General features: G+C 38.7%; 3 protein-coding genes across 5 annotated transcripts; 2 read left to right on the top strand and 1 right to left on the bottom strand.

Moving 5' to 3' along the window:
* Positions 1 to 110: 110 nt before the first annotated feature.
* Positions 111 to 5,631, bottom strand: LOC6504120. Of its 3 annotated transcripts, XM_032452870.2 has the most exons (4): positions 5,276 to 5,411; positions 4,796 to 5,169; positions 2,739 to 3,819; positions 111 to 2,592 (listed from the first exon to the last, which is right to left on the bottom strand). In XM_032452870.2, the coding sequence occupies exons 3-4, from the start codon at positions 3,562 to 3,564 to the stop codon at positions 1,655 to 1,657; spliced, it is 1,764 nt and encodes a 587-aa protein (XP_032308761.1). In that variant the 5' UTR covers positions 3,565 to 3,819; positions 4,796 to 5,169; positions 5,276 to 5,411; the 3' UTR covers positions 111 to 1,654. The 3 variants fall into 3 exon arrangements, with proteins under 3 accessions (XP_032308761.1, XP_032308762.1, XP_001964227.1); XM_032452871.2 differs by having other exon boundaries at positions 2,739 to 3,816; positions 4,796 to 5,631; XM_001964191.4 differs by having other exon boundaries at positions 2,739 to 3,646; positions 4,796 to 5,631.
* A 1,441-nt stretch (positions 5,632 to 7,072) lies between these two features.
* Positions 7,073 to 9,863, top strand: LOC6503516 (gamma-aminobutyric acid receptor-associated protein). Its single transcript, XM_001964190.4, has 3 exons — positions 7,073 to 7,390; positions 8,913 to 9,110; positions 9,181 to 9,863. Exons 1-3 carry the CDS (start codon positions 7,301 to 7,303, stop codon positions 9,256 to 9,258), a joined length of 366 nt encoding a protein of 121 aa, XP_001964226.1. The 5' UTR covers positions 7,073 to 7,300; the 3' UTR covers positions 9,259 to 9,863.
* Positions 9,864 to 10,342: 479 nt separating this feature from the next.
* On the top strand, positions 10,343 to 15,854 carry LOC6503517 (vacuole membrane protein 1). The gene is made up of 5 exons (XM_014905480.3): positions 10,343 to 10,528; positions 13,844 to 14,348; positions 14,407 to 14,688; positions 14,758 to 15,064; positions 15,125 to 15,854. The coding sequence occupies exons 2-5, from the start codon at positions 13,888 to 13,890 to the stop codon at positions 15,656 to 15,658; spliced, it is 1,584 nt and encodes a 527-aa protein (XP_014760966.1). The 5' UTR covers positions 10,343 to 10,528; positions 13,844 to 13,887; the 3' UTR covers positions 15,659 to 15,854.
* The last annotated feature ends 1,798 nt before the right edge of the window (positions 15,855 to 17,652 follow it).

Below are 17,652 nucleotides of genomic sequence, written 5' to 3'. Positions count from 1 at the left end.
GGACTATCGAAATTTCGATATACTGAAAAAAAGTCGACTCCTTTTCAAATTTGAATTTGAAAAACGCGCTGCTCACTTGGGATGTTGAAAAAACTCAAAACGTATGGCGATTTTTGTTCAGTTTGATGACGTGTTCTCTTAATATTTCACATTTTATTCGGTCTTATGCTACTAATAATAAAATGATTATAATTTTGAGATGTGTGTTTTTTTTTTGCTGTTTTCTTTTTGCGTGAAGTCCGAACTGGGTGCGATTGCCGGGTCGCCTTGGAGGTCACATGGGGGTGGGTGGCAGGCACTGCCCGCCATCGTCACCGTCTCCAACAATTCCCCCCCAAAGCATCCCCTACACTCCATCCAGTTAGGACTGTCCGTTTGTGGAAATCAAAAATGAAAAAGTGATTATCGTATAAATTATAAAAAATTCAGTATATGTATAGTTTTTTTAAAAAAAAAAAAGTTGTACACATAAAATATAAATTATATTATTACAGTTACGACCACAAAAATTTCTTAGTGTTTTTGAAATGAGTTTTGTTTTTGTTTTGTTTTGTTTTGCTTTGTTTCTTCCGATTTGTTGTGTGTTAGAGAGAGAGAGAGAGATAGAGTGAGAGAGAGAGAGCGAGCTGTGGCAGAATATATATATATAGGGGGCGTGGCTGGGGGCGTTGGGGATCTCGGAATCACGACGAATGCGTGTTTATATGCGACAAGTTTTGATTTATTGTTAAATTTAAATACTTATGTATATAAATTACTTTTCTGTTTCTTTTTTTTTATTATAATTATTGTTTTCCTTTTCATCCTTTTTCTGTTTTTTTTTTTGTTTTAATATTAATTTCTTTTTTTTTTGTTGTATGTAGTGGGCAACTGCGGCATTTGTAAATTTCTTTTAAATGTTATATTTAAATGTTCCTTATTTTCTTGACTTCTGTATGTAAAAATATCGCTTCCATCTGGATCTGGTTTATATAGTTTTTTTTTTTTTTTCTATTTATGTATTTGCTTTTCGTTTCAATTAATAATATTAAGTTAACATGCTGTTGCTGCAATCTGAACTCTCTTTCTTCATCTTCTCCAGCTCTTCTCGGTTTCTATTTCATCATGATCGGATATCGGATTCTTCTGATTCTGATTCTTCTGCCTGTCTACTGTCTACACTTGCGGCCTGATTCTAATTCTTCTCCTCCTCACTTTCTATCCCTATTCCTATTGAAATGTTTGTGGTTCTGCTGTCTCCCCCCTCCTTCTATATGATCTGAGCTTTGTTTTCTTTTTTATGTTTCATGTTGCGTGAGTGTTGTGTGCTGTGTTGTGTTGTGTGTTGTGTGTTCTCTCGTTATATGTCGTTTATATATATATAATATATTATATGTAGGTATAATTAGTTGCTTAATAGTAGAATTTCTTGAATGTTGTTGTGGTAAAGTGTAGGTAATGTTGCTCTATGTCTCTATTTCGGACTCAACTGCACTACATACATATGTCTTTCCACCAGATACGGTGTGTCCGGTAAACCCCCGATATTGAAATCGAATCGAACCGCCCCCCCCCTCTACCCCCATCGCTTCCGCTTCCGCCTCAGCTTCCATATCCGTATCCGCATCCGTATCCGCATCCGCCATTCGTTATCATTTCCGCATCCTCGCCCGCCTCATTCGCTGCGCAGTTTCTTCAGCTCCGGCGACTTCTCCCCCACACCGCCGCCGCCGCCGGCATTCTTCAGCTCCATATCGCAGTGCAGTGCCGATCGCTTCTGGCCAATGGCTGCCACCACCACGCCATCATCTCCCGCCGCCGCTGCTGCCGCTGCCGCCGCCGCCGTCTCCGTCTCCGCCGCTTCTGCTTTGTTCGTCGCCACCACCTGCTGCAACTGCTGCAGTTTACTGTCCCGCACAATGCCATTGCTACTGTTGCTCTCATCAGCCTCTATCTCCGCCTCATTCTCGTTCTCGTCCTCATCCTCCTCCTCCAGTTCCTCCTCATCCTCGTCCTCTCCATCGCCCAGCACTCCATTGCCATTGCCATTACCATTGGCGGCCACTCCCACTTTGCTGGTCGGCTTTACTTCAGGAACTGCTCCTGCTGATCCTGCCTCTGTGCCTGGAGAGGCTACCTGCCCGTTGTTGGTGATCTGCTTGTTGTTGTTGTGCGGCTGCTGGCTGGGAGCATGGCTCGTGGGCTGTGCTGGTGCTGCTGCTGCTGCTGGCTGGTTGAGGCTTGTCAGACTGTTGGCTTTAAGTGGCGCCTCCAGATTGCTCTCCGAGTCGCTGGCCAGCGGTGTTCCGCCGCCACTCACACCCATTCCAATGCCAATGCCAATTCCAATGCCAATTCCCAGGGACATGGCCGGCTCACCGTCCTCCGTGGATGTGGTGGTGGCGGTTGTCTGTGTGGTGCCATCATTGTCATCGATGATCGGCTCCTGTGAGGTGGAATCGTTCGATACAAAGTTCGAGTCGCCGTCCTGCAAAGCGCCCACCACACCAGCTGCATTGCTGTTGCTGTTGTTGATCTTGGAGTCGCCGGTGAGGACAGCCGGGTTGGTGTTCTCGTTCTCTGTCTCCGATTCGGTAGCAGTGTTCCGACCGCCTGTGGACAAAAAACACTCTAAGTAATGGTCTGCAGTGGTCAGTGACGGGTTGTGGTCTAGTTGGGGGGAATAACTCGCCCAAGAAACCACAAAAAACCGCCACCAACAATACGAAAGTCATGAATCTCGGGGTAGAAACACTTACCTGCTCCCAGGCTCTCGTCGTCCAGATCGACGGCCACACCGTCATTGGTATCATCGCCATCGAGAACCTTGCTGCTCTTGCTGCCCAGACTACCATTTGTGCTGAGATTGCCGGCACCACCGGCAACTGTATTGCCCGATGATGCAGTTGCTCCCGGCGCCGGCATATCGTCCAGCATCTCGGGACTGAGGTCATTGGCGACATAATGCGACCATAATGCCAATTCGACACGATGCGGCGACCAGTGCGGCGTCTCGCCACCAACCTCAGCATTGAGGCGCTCCACTGTAGACTGGATGTGATTGACGAAGTTGAGGTACTCCTTGGTGGTATAATCGATACCCTCGATCTCCGGTATGGCCATCAGGCATTCATCGGCCATAAACGGTGCTGAGTCGGGGGCGGCGGCGGCCAACAGGGCGGATGCCATTGTTGTCCCGACACCCTTGAGGTTCGATAAAGCTGTAATCGCTTGCTCCAAATTGGGTAGCTTGCGGAAGGCCTTCTTTGTCTCCTGGACGACGGCACGGGGTGTATTCACCTTGACCAAGTAGGACAACTGGGGATAGAACTTGCCACGCGACTGTTTCCATTTCATGCTCTGTACCAGTTCGTCATATACCATGTGGGCGTCCTTGCCGCGTGCCTTGATCAGCTTGGGCAGTTCATTCTGATACCATTGATCCAAACGGATGAGCTCCTGTGGCTTCTTGGAGCGCTTCTCGGCCTTCAGCTTGAGGACCTCGGGGTACATCTGGTAGCAGTATTCGAACTGTGTGGCGGTCCCGTTCTCGAAGAACGAGGCCGACGCATTCCCGTTGGACATTTTTGGGCTATAATCCTAATCCTGATCCTGATCCAGATCCTGTTCCTGTTCCTATTCCTGATCCTGCCAATTTCAGCCAATCCTGATGAAGATTAAGGGATGATAATGAGAATAATGATGATGATGATGATGATGATGTAGTGGTGGTGGTAGTGAAGCGGCCCAGGATTCGTGGATTTTTTATAACAATCGCTTTTGGTTGATATCCTGGCTCCTCACTCGTGTCCTTCCGTTGCTGCTCCTCTCAATGTACTGCTATTTCCACCGGCGAAATGTTGCAGAGACCAAGCGCAGAGAAGAGGAAGAAAGCCAGAATGCCAGAAAGCAGAAGAAGCAAAAAAAAGAGAGAGCCACAGTCAGAGAGAGAGAGTGGTGGACAAAGAGAGCGAAAAAAAAAAGAAGGCATACAATTAGCTTTACAGTTACGATTACATATGCAGAGGGGGGGAGTGGATAACAGAGGGGGAATTTGTATTTAATTCGGTTGCAATTGATTACTGTTAGTAGTGCTAGCCGCTGTCTCGGCCGCTTCTAATGTTGTTATTTTGTTTTATTTACTCAAAACCGATAAATCGGCACTCTATTCGCAAAAAAAATTCTTCTCGCCGCCTCGCACACCACACACACACACACATAACATACAAATCGAATTTTTACAGTGTCGTTGTCGTTGTCCAAGTCGGGTTCTTTTTGGTCCGTCACTAACACATAACTGCCAGCACTAATACCAACTGCCATCACTAACACACACGCACTCTCTTGCACACCCAGAGAGAGTGCGAAGCGCACACATACACTGAAAGTGAGTGAAACAGAAACACACACACACACACACACACAAAGACACAACAGCAGCAGAAAATTTCTATTTGATATATTTTGTTGAAAAAAAAAAATACAAATGCTTTTTTATCCAAACTTATTTTCTTGGCAACATAGAGAAGAGCTTTTTTGCTTCACCCCCCCACAACAACAAAAAAAAACTATATAGTCACACTTACATTGCCAAATATCGCAAAAACACACACAAACACACACACACATACAGAGAGACATGAACATACACGCTAGGCTGGCAGGCCAAACTGAAACACATCATTCAGTTCAGTTTAGCGAAAGATTCAGATGGCGATTGGGATCCGACTTCGGCAGAACTGAACATGAAGAGAGTAGAGAATGTGGCCGGGAATTCGGTACGCGGCGTTTAGGAGGCTTGCTTTGCTTTGCTTACCTTTGATGCGATACGAGATGATGCGTTGTTGCAAGATGCTTTAATGCAAGATGCGTTGATGCAAGAATGCCTGGAGATGCTTGATGCGATGAGCTGCGATTGCCACCGCCAGCCAGCCAGCATGTATTTTGGTTTTTTTTAATTTTATGTTAGTCGCCGACAGTCTTCCGTTCCGTCCACATCCAAACAACTACTCCACAGCTTTGCCTTTTTGCCTTTACCGAGCTGTGTGCTGTTTCTGCTGTTTCGTTCGTTTCTGCTGTTGCCTCTGCTTCGCTTCTCTCTACTGCTACTGCCACTGCTTTTGCTTCTTCTTCTACCTTCTCTGCTTCTTCTTCTTCTGCCTGTGACAGGGGCGTCGATGCCAAACAGGCCTGAACACAAAAAAAGGGGGGCGATTTAAACACGGTGTGACGACAACACAAAAGGATAGCGTGCAGCTGTGGAAGACAACTGCCTGCCTAACTGGGAACTACGAACTGGTAACAGGAGCTATCGCTATCTCGCCCGCTCTAGCTTCCCCGATTGTATCTGTATCTCTCTTCTGGCACCCCTCAACGTTTCGCTTGCCGGCGACGTCTGTGTGTGATGGCGCTGCTTGGCTCTCTCGGTTGCGTCGGGCAGTGTTGCCACGTTGTTTACAGCCAGAAGGTGCTAGCTTAGCAATAAATACGACCTAAAATTAATAAAAAACTAATTAAACTTAACGAAGAAACTATAAAAAATTACAAAAATATAACTACAAAGAGTTGTTTTTATTTTTCGAACTTTTAAAATTAAGTATTAAGTAGAACTATATATATTTTTATTAAAAAATATTAATTTTTATATTTAATAATAAATTTGACATGTTATTAATTTAATTATTTAGTTTTAAACAATCTTAATAATAGTTACAAATAATATCTCAATATATATCGAGCTTTAAAGCAGCTAAGCTGGCAACACTGGACTCAGTTGCGATGCAGCAGCGGCGTCGTTGTCCCATTATTCATGAGGGGTTGCGGATGCGTCAGGGGCATTAAATTTTTAGTCGCGTTTGTGCAAGCACGACGAGCTTATTTATGGCCCCCCACGTGTGGCGATAGAAATGCATATTGAAGAGGCTTTTTCCCAATAAATATCTCAATCAGCTGGTCTATAACTATTTACTTCCGTCATTTTATCTATTTCTAACCCCAAGTTCATTCATTGATTGTTAAATATGTTAACCGAAAACTGAAATTCAAAGAAAGCATAAAATACATTTGAATAACCAGTCGCATTCCTGTTTTTCAGAGACTACTTAACAGTCAAGTCAAGTACCCATCCCATGGGTCTACGCCCATGACGCGCCACTCAGTTCGCCTATCGCTCGTTTGCCTTTCGGCGTTCTTTCGCCTTTACCGCGAGCCATAGCCATATAGCAGCTGCAATTTAGTTGTTTTCGGCCTCTGCTTGTGCCTGCGATTCGCTTATTTTATACCCCGTCGTCGTCGCCTGCTTCCACAAACACACACCACTATAAGTACGTGCGATAGATAGAAGATACATCGTATCGATATTTCGATGAGAAGGGCCATCTGTTAGCGGCGACTTTCCACATTTCCTTTACCCCACTTGGCCGCCATTTCAAAAACCCGTTTTCCGTTTTTCAAAAACAATCGGGTATTTGGAAAAATTTGGAAATTCCCCCCAACATGTGCCCCCAATTCGCAGAGCTTTGTTCTCTCACGCTTGGCTGGGGGTATTAGTCATTTCGTGCACACACACACCCCCCCTCCCGAGTTAACTACGACCCTGTTTCTGATTCGCTCGTTTTTGCGTTTTTGCCAGTTTCATTTTTCACACTCCAATACACTCAGGCGATAAGTGTGTGTGTGTGTGTGTGTGTGTACCATTTCAGTGCTGCCAGATGACAACTAATATTTCCCGCAAAACTTACTTTTAAATATTATTTTATACAAATGAATAAGATATTAAGGTACTATTAACTTGAGAGAATTATCATAAATAGGAATCTTAAAATTTTACCTTTGTTTCGAAAATCTACATTCTTCTTAAATAGATCTTTCGACACAATTTTTTTTTAGCGCCATCTAGTTCTGAGAAGTACTTGTCAAATATCGATATAATAAACGATAGCTAAAAATACCTATAAAAATACCAAATAGTTAGCTATTGTTGCCACCACGCTGAAGTACTACTGGGAGACCTACCATTTTTCGTGATTGGAGACACAACTATCGATATATTGATGACGCATATCGATAAATTGATATTTTTTATAAATTTTTAACAACCCTACTTCAAAGCCCCCAAAGCCAGCAATCAGCAATACAGAGCAATATAGGAGCGACAGCTGCGGAGACCGCACACATACACAAACTAGCAGCGAAAGACACAATTACATACACGGCCATCAATATACACTTTTGTATAGTTTAGTTGTTGTTGTTGGTGGCGAAAAAAAGTGAAAATCAAAGAAAACTGCGTTTCTTAGCCAATTACCTTATTGCCACAATCATGAAGTTCCAGTACAAGGAAGAGCACGCTTTCGAGAAGCGACGCGCTGAGGGGGACAAGATCCGTCGCAAATATCCAGACCGTGTGCCTGTAAGTACCCCCCAATCCCCAATCCCCCCCCTCTTCTCATATAAATGCATATATAAACAGATGTATGTGTGGGTGTATGTGTGTGTTGGCTAGTTTGTATGTATGCGTTTGTTTTGCGTCGTTTGCTTTTTTTTTTTCTTCTTTTTTCTTGTTTTTTTGTATTGTATTCCGAAGAAAATCAATACTGCGCATATTGGGGGGAAAATGTCAGTAATTGTTATTAATTTTACACCTGCTTGTTAGCCAGGCAGGTGCATGTTGCATAAAGAGGTGGTGGGGGGGAGGTTAGTCTAAAAAAAGAGAAAAACAAATGAATTTGATTTTGAATTTGAATCTGAATCTGAAGCCCCCCTCTAACGCACAAATACATTCAAAGTGCTTTGTTCTTTTTTTGTTTTTTGTTTTTTCTTGTTTTCTTCTTTTTGTATGTATGTATGTATAGTCGTTTCACTTGCTCAGCTGTTACAGGGGGTGGTGGTGCCAGAGAGAGAGAGAGATCACAACCAGTTGTTTTTAATTTTAATTTCATTTTCGGTTTCGGTTTTAGTTTGTTTGCAAAAAACAAAAAAAAAAACAAAAAAAAAATTAAGCAAAGTACTGCGCATAAAAACAAATCACTCACTAACACTGTCATTCGAAGCTTGTTTTTGTTTAAAAAAAACACATACTAGTACTACGAATTAGTCATAGATGGAGAGAAAAAAAAAACAAAATAAATAAATAAAAATGCAAAATAATTAAATATTTCATCACCTTATCAGTAAACTCCTTTCTGAAGGTGCCCCAACTACATAATATACAAAAAAATTGCTTTAAATATGTATATGTGTGTAAGTGTGTATGTGAGTTGCATACATACATACATATGTATATTATTGTTATTTCTCTTTGTTTTTATTTATTTATTTTTTTTTTTTGTTTTTGGCAAATGCACAAAATTTCGAAAAAAGAAATCACATAACATCACAACAGCTGACCGAGGGGCAAGGCCAGCTGATATATATATCTGAATTCTATATAGTACCAATACTAAAATACTAACTAATATATAGTACATACTAATACTATATTATAAAAAAAAAAAAAAAACACCTTGATTTCGGCCAATGACGCTTGTTTTTGGCTCTAAGGTTGAGTTTTTGCTCTAGGGGGGGTTCTCATTTTGCTAATTTGGTATTCATTATGCTGCTAACCCCGGCTTCCTGCTCCAAACTTGGCCAGAAACCAGTTGGCCAATTAATTTCCACCAGGATCGATGCCAAAATAAACAAAAAAAACTCACTAATACTAGTTTTTTAACTATAGAGTTTAAAAAAAATTGCAAACAAAAATATCTTAAATATTTGTCATTTAAAAAATAGAAATTTTAAGCACGATTTTTATGAAATTTGATGACTTATGCAATAATACACGTAGTAGAATGTAATTAGAAACACAGAAATTGCAAAATATGTTGAAATATTTTTGTCACGTAATGCAGTTTACATTATTTTTAATAAATTTTTAATTTAAAATTTTAAAGGTGATTGTTGAGAAGGCACCCAAGGCGCGTATTGGAGATCTGGACAAGAAGAAGTACCTGGTGCCCTCTGACCTCACCGTCGGCCAGTTCTACTTTCTGATTCGCAAGCGCATCCACCTGCGTCCCGAGGATGCACTCTTCTTCTTTGTGAACAACGTCATTCCACCAACATCGGCTACCATGGGATCCCTCTATCAGGTATGTGTCTTATTCCTATTTATTTATATTTTTTTTTTTTATTAAAAAATTATGTATAATTTTTTTGTAGGAACATCATGAGGAGGATTACTTCCTGTACATTGCCTATTCGGATGAGAATGTCTATGGAATGGCCGCGATTAACTAACTTGGCTAAGAAACCGAAACAACACACACACACACACACCCACACACCCCCTATATATAAATATAAACTATATTTTATGTTTCGCAAGCAGCTTAAAAAAAAAAAAAAATAAGGACGCAAAAGTTAGCTAAACGAATTGAAAAAAAAAAATAACAAAAAAAAAAATATATATGATCTGAACTTAGGAAACAAAACAAAAAAAAAAAGAAGAAAAAACCAAAACAGAAAAACGACAAAAAACAATTGTTATGTGAAGAATTATTTTATATATATACACATTTTTCTAAAAACGCGTTAGTATTTCAACTAAAGTCCATTAACTAACACCCCTAACTATACCCCCCTCCCTCCCTCGTGCAATAAAATATTTCGCACTTTTGTACTTTACTTTGCTTTAAATTTTGTTTTTTTTTTAACGTTTTTTTTTTTAAATGCGCTCCTTTTCTCCTACAACCCCCTCTATATATGAGTTTTTTTTTTTTTTAAAACAATACAAGAAAATTTTGTGCATATTTAGTGTGTATGGTTACGAATAGGACTCTCTCGGTTAAGTGTATGGTAATTAATCTATTATTAAATAAATAAAAACAACAAAAGTATACAAAGCTCTGGCTTTTCTTTGTTTCTCCGATAAAAATATATATATATATATATATATTTCTGGGATTAGGAAAGAATACTTAACTGATAACTGTCTTGTTTTGACAAAGAGAATGTCTTACAAAATATATATATATATATATTATTAAGAAAAAAAATCCTTATCTCTGTAGGGAAGTTGTACCAATCTTTCTCGCACTTTCTACTTATTTTAAATCATACAAGTGTAGGGTTCTTATCATTCCTAAGGGTTTTTAATCATTTTTAACTGTATTTTTTTTAAGAAAAATATTAATTTTAGTCTATACTATATATCCAACACCCTTTGTTTCTAGTTAGTGACTCATACTTTTGTTTCACAATATCTTATCGCCAAAAAAAACCTAGCTCTTATCACTAAGTAGCAAGTCTAGCTATTTTGAATTGCGCGCCTTACCATCCACTTGATGGGCAGCACTGGCCTTAACAAAATTGGCCACACTTTTTGGCCAAGTGCTGGACAGTGGTGGCGTGGCAGTGTTGTGAAGCGTCGGTGCAGCCACCCACCAGTCGATCGGCTGGGCTACTTAAAATTATTAACAAATCGCTGTTTTCATGTGAAACATCGTGCCAAAGTGCAATTACGGCCGAGCCATAACGACGGGTCATACGTAGAAAGTTAAAGAATCAGGTAAACACCATATGGGATCACTGGCATTACCCATAAAGGCGGTTACTTCAACCAAAAGTTACAAAACAGTTGTCGCAAGAAAAAAAAATGAGAAAAAAAAGAAAAAACGCGAAAAAAATTCGACCTGACATTGTTTGTTATTGCTGTTGTTGTTGTTGTTGTTGTTGTTGTTGTACTCGTGACGGTGTAAATTAGATTAAAAAAAATATATTAAAAAATAGTTATTTATTGGTGGCGTAGTTATTTCTCTTGGCTTCAATTGATTTGTTGTCGCATTTTCCTTTTCTTTTTTTTCTTCATTATTTTATTTCTATTTTCCTTTTTCTTTGCTTGCCCCTTGTGGCGGCGTTTGTTTCTTTGTTTTTGTTATTTGGGGGTGGCTTTTGCAACCACCACCCCCCCCTGCCAAAGTCACACCGACACCCCACTTTCCCGGTACGACGTGGAACAGCTGCATTGGTTGCCACACACTACTGCCACCTACTTACTACCAGTTACTAACTTACTAACTTACTGCAAAAAAAAAAAAAATAATAAAAAAAAAACTAAAAAAAAATGAGCTAAATAAATAAAATAAAAAAAATAAGTGATGAGTAGGGGGATTTATTAAATTATGGCTCTAAATGCTGATTAGGCAAAGTAGTTACCCTCTAGGAACAATAACAAAAACTTCAAAAGGCCGGAAACGAAGATTCTATACCCATTCTTGTGAATGAGGGTATATTGTTTTTATTTTTTTTATATGGAAAATTATCAAAAATAGTTTTTTTCTTGCAGTTTTAACTCAATAGTTTATTCTTTTTCTTTAAAAGTCTGTCTCTAGTTTAAATATTTCTATATCTTTTAGTTTTTAACCCTCTAATATACCCTTTAATGGTTCCTTATAATTTAAAATATGTTTTTTTTAGGGTTTTGAACTTTAGGTACTATTTTTAAAGTAAGACTTTAGTCTTAAATCTTTTTATATTGTTTTTATTTTCAATTTTAAACCATAAATCTGTGGGATAATGCTCTTATAACAATAATTTTTCAATTAAAAAGTTCTTAAAAGTATTTTTTTAGGGTTTTGAACTTTAGAACTTATGTTTATAGCATTTTTAAATAAAACTTTATCTTAAACCTTTCAAAAATGTAGAGTTTTTATTTATTTTATCTGAAAACTAAAGATTTTTTGAATTTTTTTCACAGTTTATGCATTTTTTTTATCAGATAGTCTTCTAAAAAGTTAAATTTTAAAAAAGATAAGACAAAAACACACTAATTTATGGTCTTATCTTCTTTAAAGTGTTAAAAAATATTAGAATTTTAAGTCTTAGTAGGGTAAAGTGTTTAAAAATCATTTAAAAAGTCATAATTTTTAAGAAATGTTATTATTTTTACTCTTATACTCTTGAAATCTTTGAAAATTTCTAACTTATAGAACTAATAGTTATTGTTTAAATTATAAATTAAAGAAAGATCAAAGAAAGGTCAATAATTTATAGCCTTTTGAACAAAAATATTTAAATATCTCTTTAAAAAAAGGGTATTTTAATTATAAACAAAAAACAAAAACAATATTAGCTTTGTGGCGCTGTTTTTTGTTATTGTTGTGTTCTGTTTTGTGCTTCTGCTTCTGCTTCTGTTTCAGTTTTTTGTTTCTGTTTTCTGCTTCTGTTTCTGTTACGCTTTGTGTTCTGTTTCTGGCTTGCTTCACGTGGATCCGTTTTATTGGCGCTCGAGTATCGCATGATAATCTCGCGCTTTTTTGTTGTTTTTCGTTCTTTAGTGCTTCTATTGTTATTTTTTTTATTTTTCCTCACATTTCTTATTGCTATTGTTGTTGTTGTGCTTTTCCGCGGGCTTCGCACATTTACACTTTTAAACACACACACAAACACAACACACACTCGCCAAGTCAAGTGGCAGACAGGCGGCCGCATAGCTACCGAAAATTAAAAACATTTTCCCACCAAATCAAATTCAATTTAAAAAAAAATAAAATAAATAAAACTATCAACTAACCCGCATACTTTTTGAATTATAGAGGAATAAAGATATAGTCGTTATGATTAATACTCTAGGATATTTAGATTTTAGGTTCTAAGAGGTAGAATCTTATAGAACATATTACAGAAGAAGATATTAGAAGATATCACTTTTATGATTATAAAATAATAGTTTTTTAGCTACAATTTATAGAAAATTATAGAATTATAGAAAAATTATACTCTAGACTCTATGATTAATACTCTAAGATATTAAGATTCTAGGTCTGAGAGAAAATATCTTACAGAAGATTACAGAAATATTATCACTTTTCTGATTATAAAATTGTAGTATTTTAGCTAAAAATGTTTATAAATATATTTAAAATTATAGAATTATAGAAGAATATACAATAATCGCTATAAATAATAACCTAGAAAGATTCTTATTCAGATTATATATTTTTAATATTTTTTTGAATAAGAAGCAAAATAGTAATGACAAAATATTAATTTTTTTTACCTATGATTTTTTTTAAATGTATATAAAAAGACACTAAATATATATACTTTTAAAAATATAAAGTTATTTCCTAAAAAAAAATAGATGTTAGATGTGGAACTCTAACTCGAATACGGAAGTAGCCTCCTAACCCAAAGTCCAAGACAAAAAAGCAGGATCCTCCACCTTTAAAATAAATAAAATTCCAACGAGAACCCCTCTTTATAGACCTCTTCTTCAAATCCATATCGTAATGTATCGAACTCTGAATGAAATTGATAAGAAAAAGTGTATTTTGCCCCTCGAATCGCTATTTAAATATGAGAATTATTCGCAAGTAGTGGATCCTCTTATCGTCCACCGATTTAAATATAATATTAAGTAGTATTAGTTAGTTGTAGTACGCGGTGCGTTAGTGAAATTTGAAATTTGAAAGGCTTTTGGGGGGGAAATCAGGGCAATCGGTTAGAAATAATTCAGACATAGAGCCGTACACACCGTACACACACTTGGCAGCCCCTCGTCGCTTTAGAGCTTATCACTTTTATCAGTCCAATTTAAGTGTTTTTTTTTTTTATTTATTTACTTTCCTTTCGTATTTCTATAAAATATTTAAATTTTTGCAACGCAAGTTCGTGCAAGTAGTCGTCATTAATAAGATATTTTTTTAACGAAATAGCAGAGAATCTATTATTTTTTGTCAAAATTAAAAATCATTTGTGGTGAAAAAATTTGTGTCCAGTCCGGAAGGATCGGGATCATCATCATCAGTGGCATTGGAATATCAATTGGAGAGACTCTACTCTACATTTTTATTTTATATTTTGTGGCATTTTTTTTTTTTAGTTTTCCGATCAGCCTTACAAAAAACCAGCCAAAAAACCGCTTAAATGTCACAACACTCGAAGAAGGAGACGATCCTCACCAGCAGCAGCAGCAGTAGCAGCAGCAGCAGCAGTAGCCATGCATCCCAAAATCACCAAAATCAAAATCAAAATCAAAACCAAAAAAATCGCCACAATAATAGCAATTCCAACAACAAAAACCACAAGAGGCAATTGCCACAAGCGTCAGTGACAGTGGCAGCCAACGGAAGTTTAAAAGCAAATAACAATACTACTAACAACCACACCACTAGCTCCTCGAAAGTGTCCACCTCGCACAGGATGCTGGACACACCACTTTTGGGCAAAGTAGCGCCCAACAGTCGCAAGGAGAAGAACCAAAAAGACAAACAGCGCGAACGTGAGCGGGAGGAGCGTAGCCAGCTGGTTCTCTGGCGACGTCCACTCCAAACCCTCAAGTACTGTGCCCTCGAGTTAACTGCCCTGCTGCATACATGGAGTTCCAGGTTAGCTTCATCCTCTACTTCCTCATCCTAATATTTAATCCTCCTCTATCCATTATAGACTACTGCAGCAGAGACTCTTGCTGGCCATTCTGATAGTATTAGGCATCGTATTTAGCTTAGTTTACAAAGTGGATGGTCCCCATCAGCTGGCCATTGAGTTTGTCCGGAGGAACACCTGGTTCTTTGTCTATTGGCTGGGTCTGGGTGTTCTCTCGTCGGTGGGATTGGGCACTGGCCTCCACACGTTCCTCCTGTATTTGGGGCCGCACATAGCCAGCGTTACATTGGCGGCCTACGAGTGCAATTCGCTTCGATTCCCACAGCCACCATACCCGGATGAGTAAGTGCATCATACAGATGATCCTTAAAAGGAGACTTTAAGTTAATCCTTGTTCTATATCCTTCACAGCATCATCTGTCCGGAGGAGCCGTATGACAAGAGAGTGCCCAATATCTGGTCCATCATGTCCAAGGTGCGTCTGGAGGCGTTCTTGTGGGGTGCTGGCACTGCTCTGGGTGAACTGCCTCCTTACTTCATGGCCAAGGCGGCGCGACTGTCCGGCTATGATCCGGATGATGCCGAGGAGTTGGCCGAGTTCGAGGCCCTGAATGCCAAGCGCCATCAAAAGAACCTCAGTCTGATGGACAAGGGGAAGCTGTTCATGGAGCGGGTGGTGGAGCGAGTTGGGTTCTTTGGCATTCTGGCCTGTGCAAGCGTGAGTGGTGAAAATCATTGTCCTGCCAAGTGTCCTTATTTTACACATTTGACTTTGTAGATTCCTAATCCTTTGTTCGATCTGGCTGGCATAACGTGCGGCCACTTCTTGGTGCCATTCTGGACCTTCTTCGGGGCCACACTCATCGGCAAGGCCGTCATCAAGATGCATATCCAGAAGATCTTTGTAATTATCGCTTTCAATGAGACTCTGATCGAACGGGCGGTGGATCTGCTGGCGGGGCTACCCTATTTGGGTCATAAGCTCCAGGAGCCGTTCAAGGCCTTCCTCAAGAATCAGAAGCAGCGATTGCATCGACGTGGTGGTGCCACTGGAGCTGCCACCGACTCTGGCAACTTGCTATCGAAGATCTTTGAAACTTTTGTCATTGGAATGGTCTGTTATTTTGTGGTTTCGATTGTGAACTCATTGGCCCAGAGCTATCACAAGAGGCTGCACAAGAAGGCGGTGGCAGCGGCAGGAGCTAGCCAAAAAACGGTAACAACCACAATGCCACCACTGACGGCGACGGCAACGGCAACGGCGACAGTGATGCCCAAAAAGCCCGCCAAACAGAAGGCTCTAAGGGATTAGAGAATGAGAAGAGAAAAGAGTTATAAGAAAGAGAGCGGCAATATCCTATTTTTTATGTTTTATCACCAAAAACGAGGACAAGGACTCACGCGAAAGGACAAGGACTCGTCTCAATTCGTTAAAATTATTTTGTTTTTGCGGCTTTCGCTTTTTAGTCAAATTATAACGGAAGTATGCGCGATGCTGATCATTATAACTGTATTTTGTATGCATGTGTGAGCGAAACAGAGAGAGAGAGAGAGAGAGAGAGTAAGAGAGAGCAAGAGAGTTAGCGAGCGAGCTAGAGCGAGATAGTTATATGTATGAAAAGGTTTTTTTTTTTTGGCCGGTTCAGCCCAAGGAATTTACCGTTATAGTCTAGATTAGGAAAAAAGATGAAAAAAAAAGAACAGATAAAAGATAAAAAGTAAATGTCCTTGAGTAGGAATCACTTTAGCCAGGATCAGGATAAATATACTAGATATATATACAAAAAAGATAAATATATTTTAGTAGTTTACAAGAAAAAAACAGCTCTAAACATGTCTGACAACGGTACTTTTTTTTTATTTAATTATACAATTGATAAAAAAAAAAGAGCGAAGAGAAAGAGGGAGAGGGAGAAGGAGAAGGAGAGCTGCTAGTCGCACTTAATGAAAAGCAAATTGTGCAAAAAGTTCTGCAAAAAGACAAACACAAACAAGCATAAACATGCATAAACATGCCAGAGCAAACAGAAATTTAGCCCAAAATTTCATAGCCAGAAGTAGAAAACTAAAACAGAAAATAAATCAAATAAAATGAAAGAAAATACAAGAAAATAAAAACGAAAATATGGATATTAAAGAAGAATGAAAGCCAATGTATTCAATAAATTTAATTTGGGACTGAAAATGGGTTACTAACAAAACTGCATAATTGGGGGAAATAATTAACAATAAATAACCAAATCCTGAATTATACATACATATTAACAAAATATTGATATACAAAAAAAAGAAACAACAAGAAACTCATGTAAAACTCAAAACAAAGAGGAACTGACAGTGAAATATGCAAAAAAAAAATAGTTAAAACAAAATTGAAACGAAAAAAAGGCTATAAGTAAATTATATTAAAGGAACTGAACTGGACAAAAAATAAATAAATAAAAAATAAATAAATAATAATTGCAAAAATAAAAAAACATGCTGAATAATAAAGGAAATATAAATAAACAATTTAAAAAAAACCCTTTTCTTTGGGAGGTTAGCTTAGAAAATTACTCATACGACACGTTGGTTCTTGTATGGGGGGAGGGAAAAAAATCACTCATACGACCAGTAGGCCATAAAAATAGAGAAAATTAGTGGGGGGGATTACGGATCGCTTAGATTTGCAGAAAATCCGTTATCAACAGTTGGCCTCCATTTTGAAATCAAGCTGGCACTCATTAAGCCAAATAGCTCCTGGCACCACCCACCCCCCTTCTCTCGGCTTCTTCTTCACCCCGTTTCGAGTGTCCGGCTTGAAGGACAATTGTCGCTGCTGGCAGGACAGAGGGGCGGGGGGTGGCTAGCGATGATGCGGACGCGCTTTGAATCCCTAATCCTGTCAACATTCAGCAGCAACAACAATAGGCAGAGGCTTGAGGCAAATAGTTTCATGTTTGAACTTGAAATTCATGTCTAAACATGAACGAGATTTAGCTTAAAAGTAGGCTTTAAAATTTAAAATATTTTTTTATTTAAAAAGTTTCTTAAAAAGAATTCTATTTAAAGTTTAATTTTTTTTATTTATTTAATTAGTGATATGTTAAGGACCCCCCCTAATGCGACGCCACTGCCCAGGAGGAAGGCAAACAGCGATGACAACTGCCAGCGGCTAACGGCGAAAAACGTCCTACAGTGTCAACACATTCGGACGGACTAGGTGCTTCTATTTATTGTTCAACTAGTGCGAGCGAGATGGCCGCTGTTAGGCTGACGTCTATCCGTCTGAGAGACGGACAAGTCCGGACAGGAATAAAAAAAAAT

This window comes from Drosophila ananassae, chromosome XL (assembly GCF_017639315.1).
Source record: "Drosophila ananassae strain 14024-0371.13 chromosome XL, ASM1763931v2, whole genome shotgun sequence".
Classification (NCBI taxonomy): domain Eukaryota; kingdom Metazoa; phylum Arthropoda; class Insecta; order Diptera; family Drosophilidae; genus Drosophila; species Drosophila ananassae.
The sequence above is the reverse complement of the archived record's forward strand: the minus strand, read 5'-3'. Positions and strand labels throughout refer to the sequence as shown.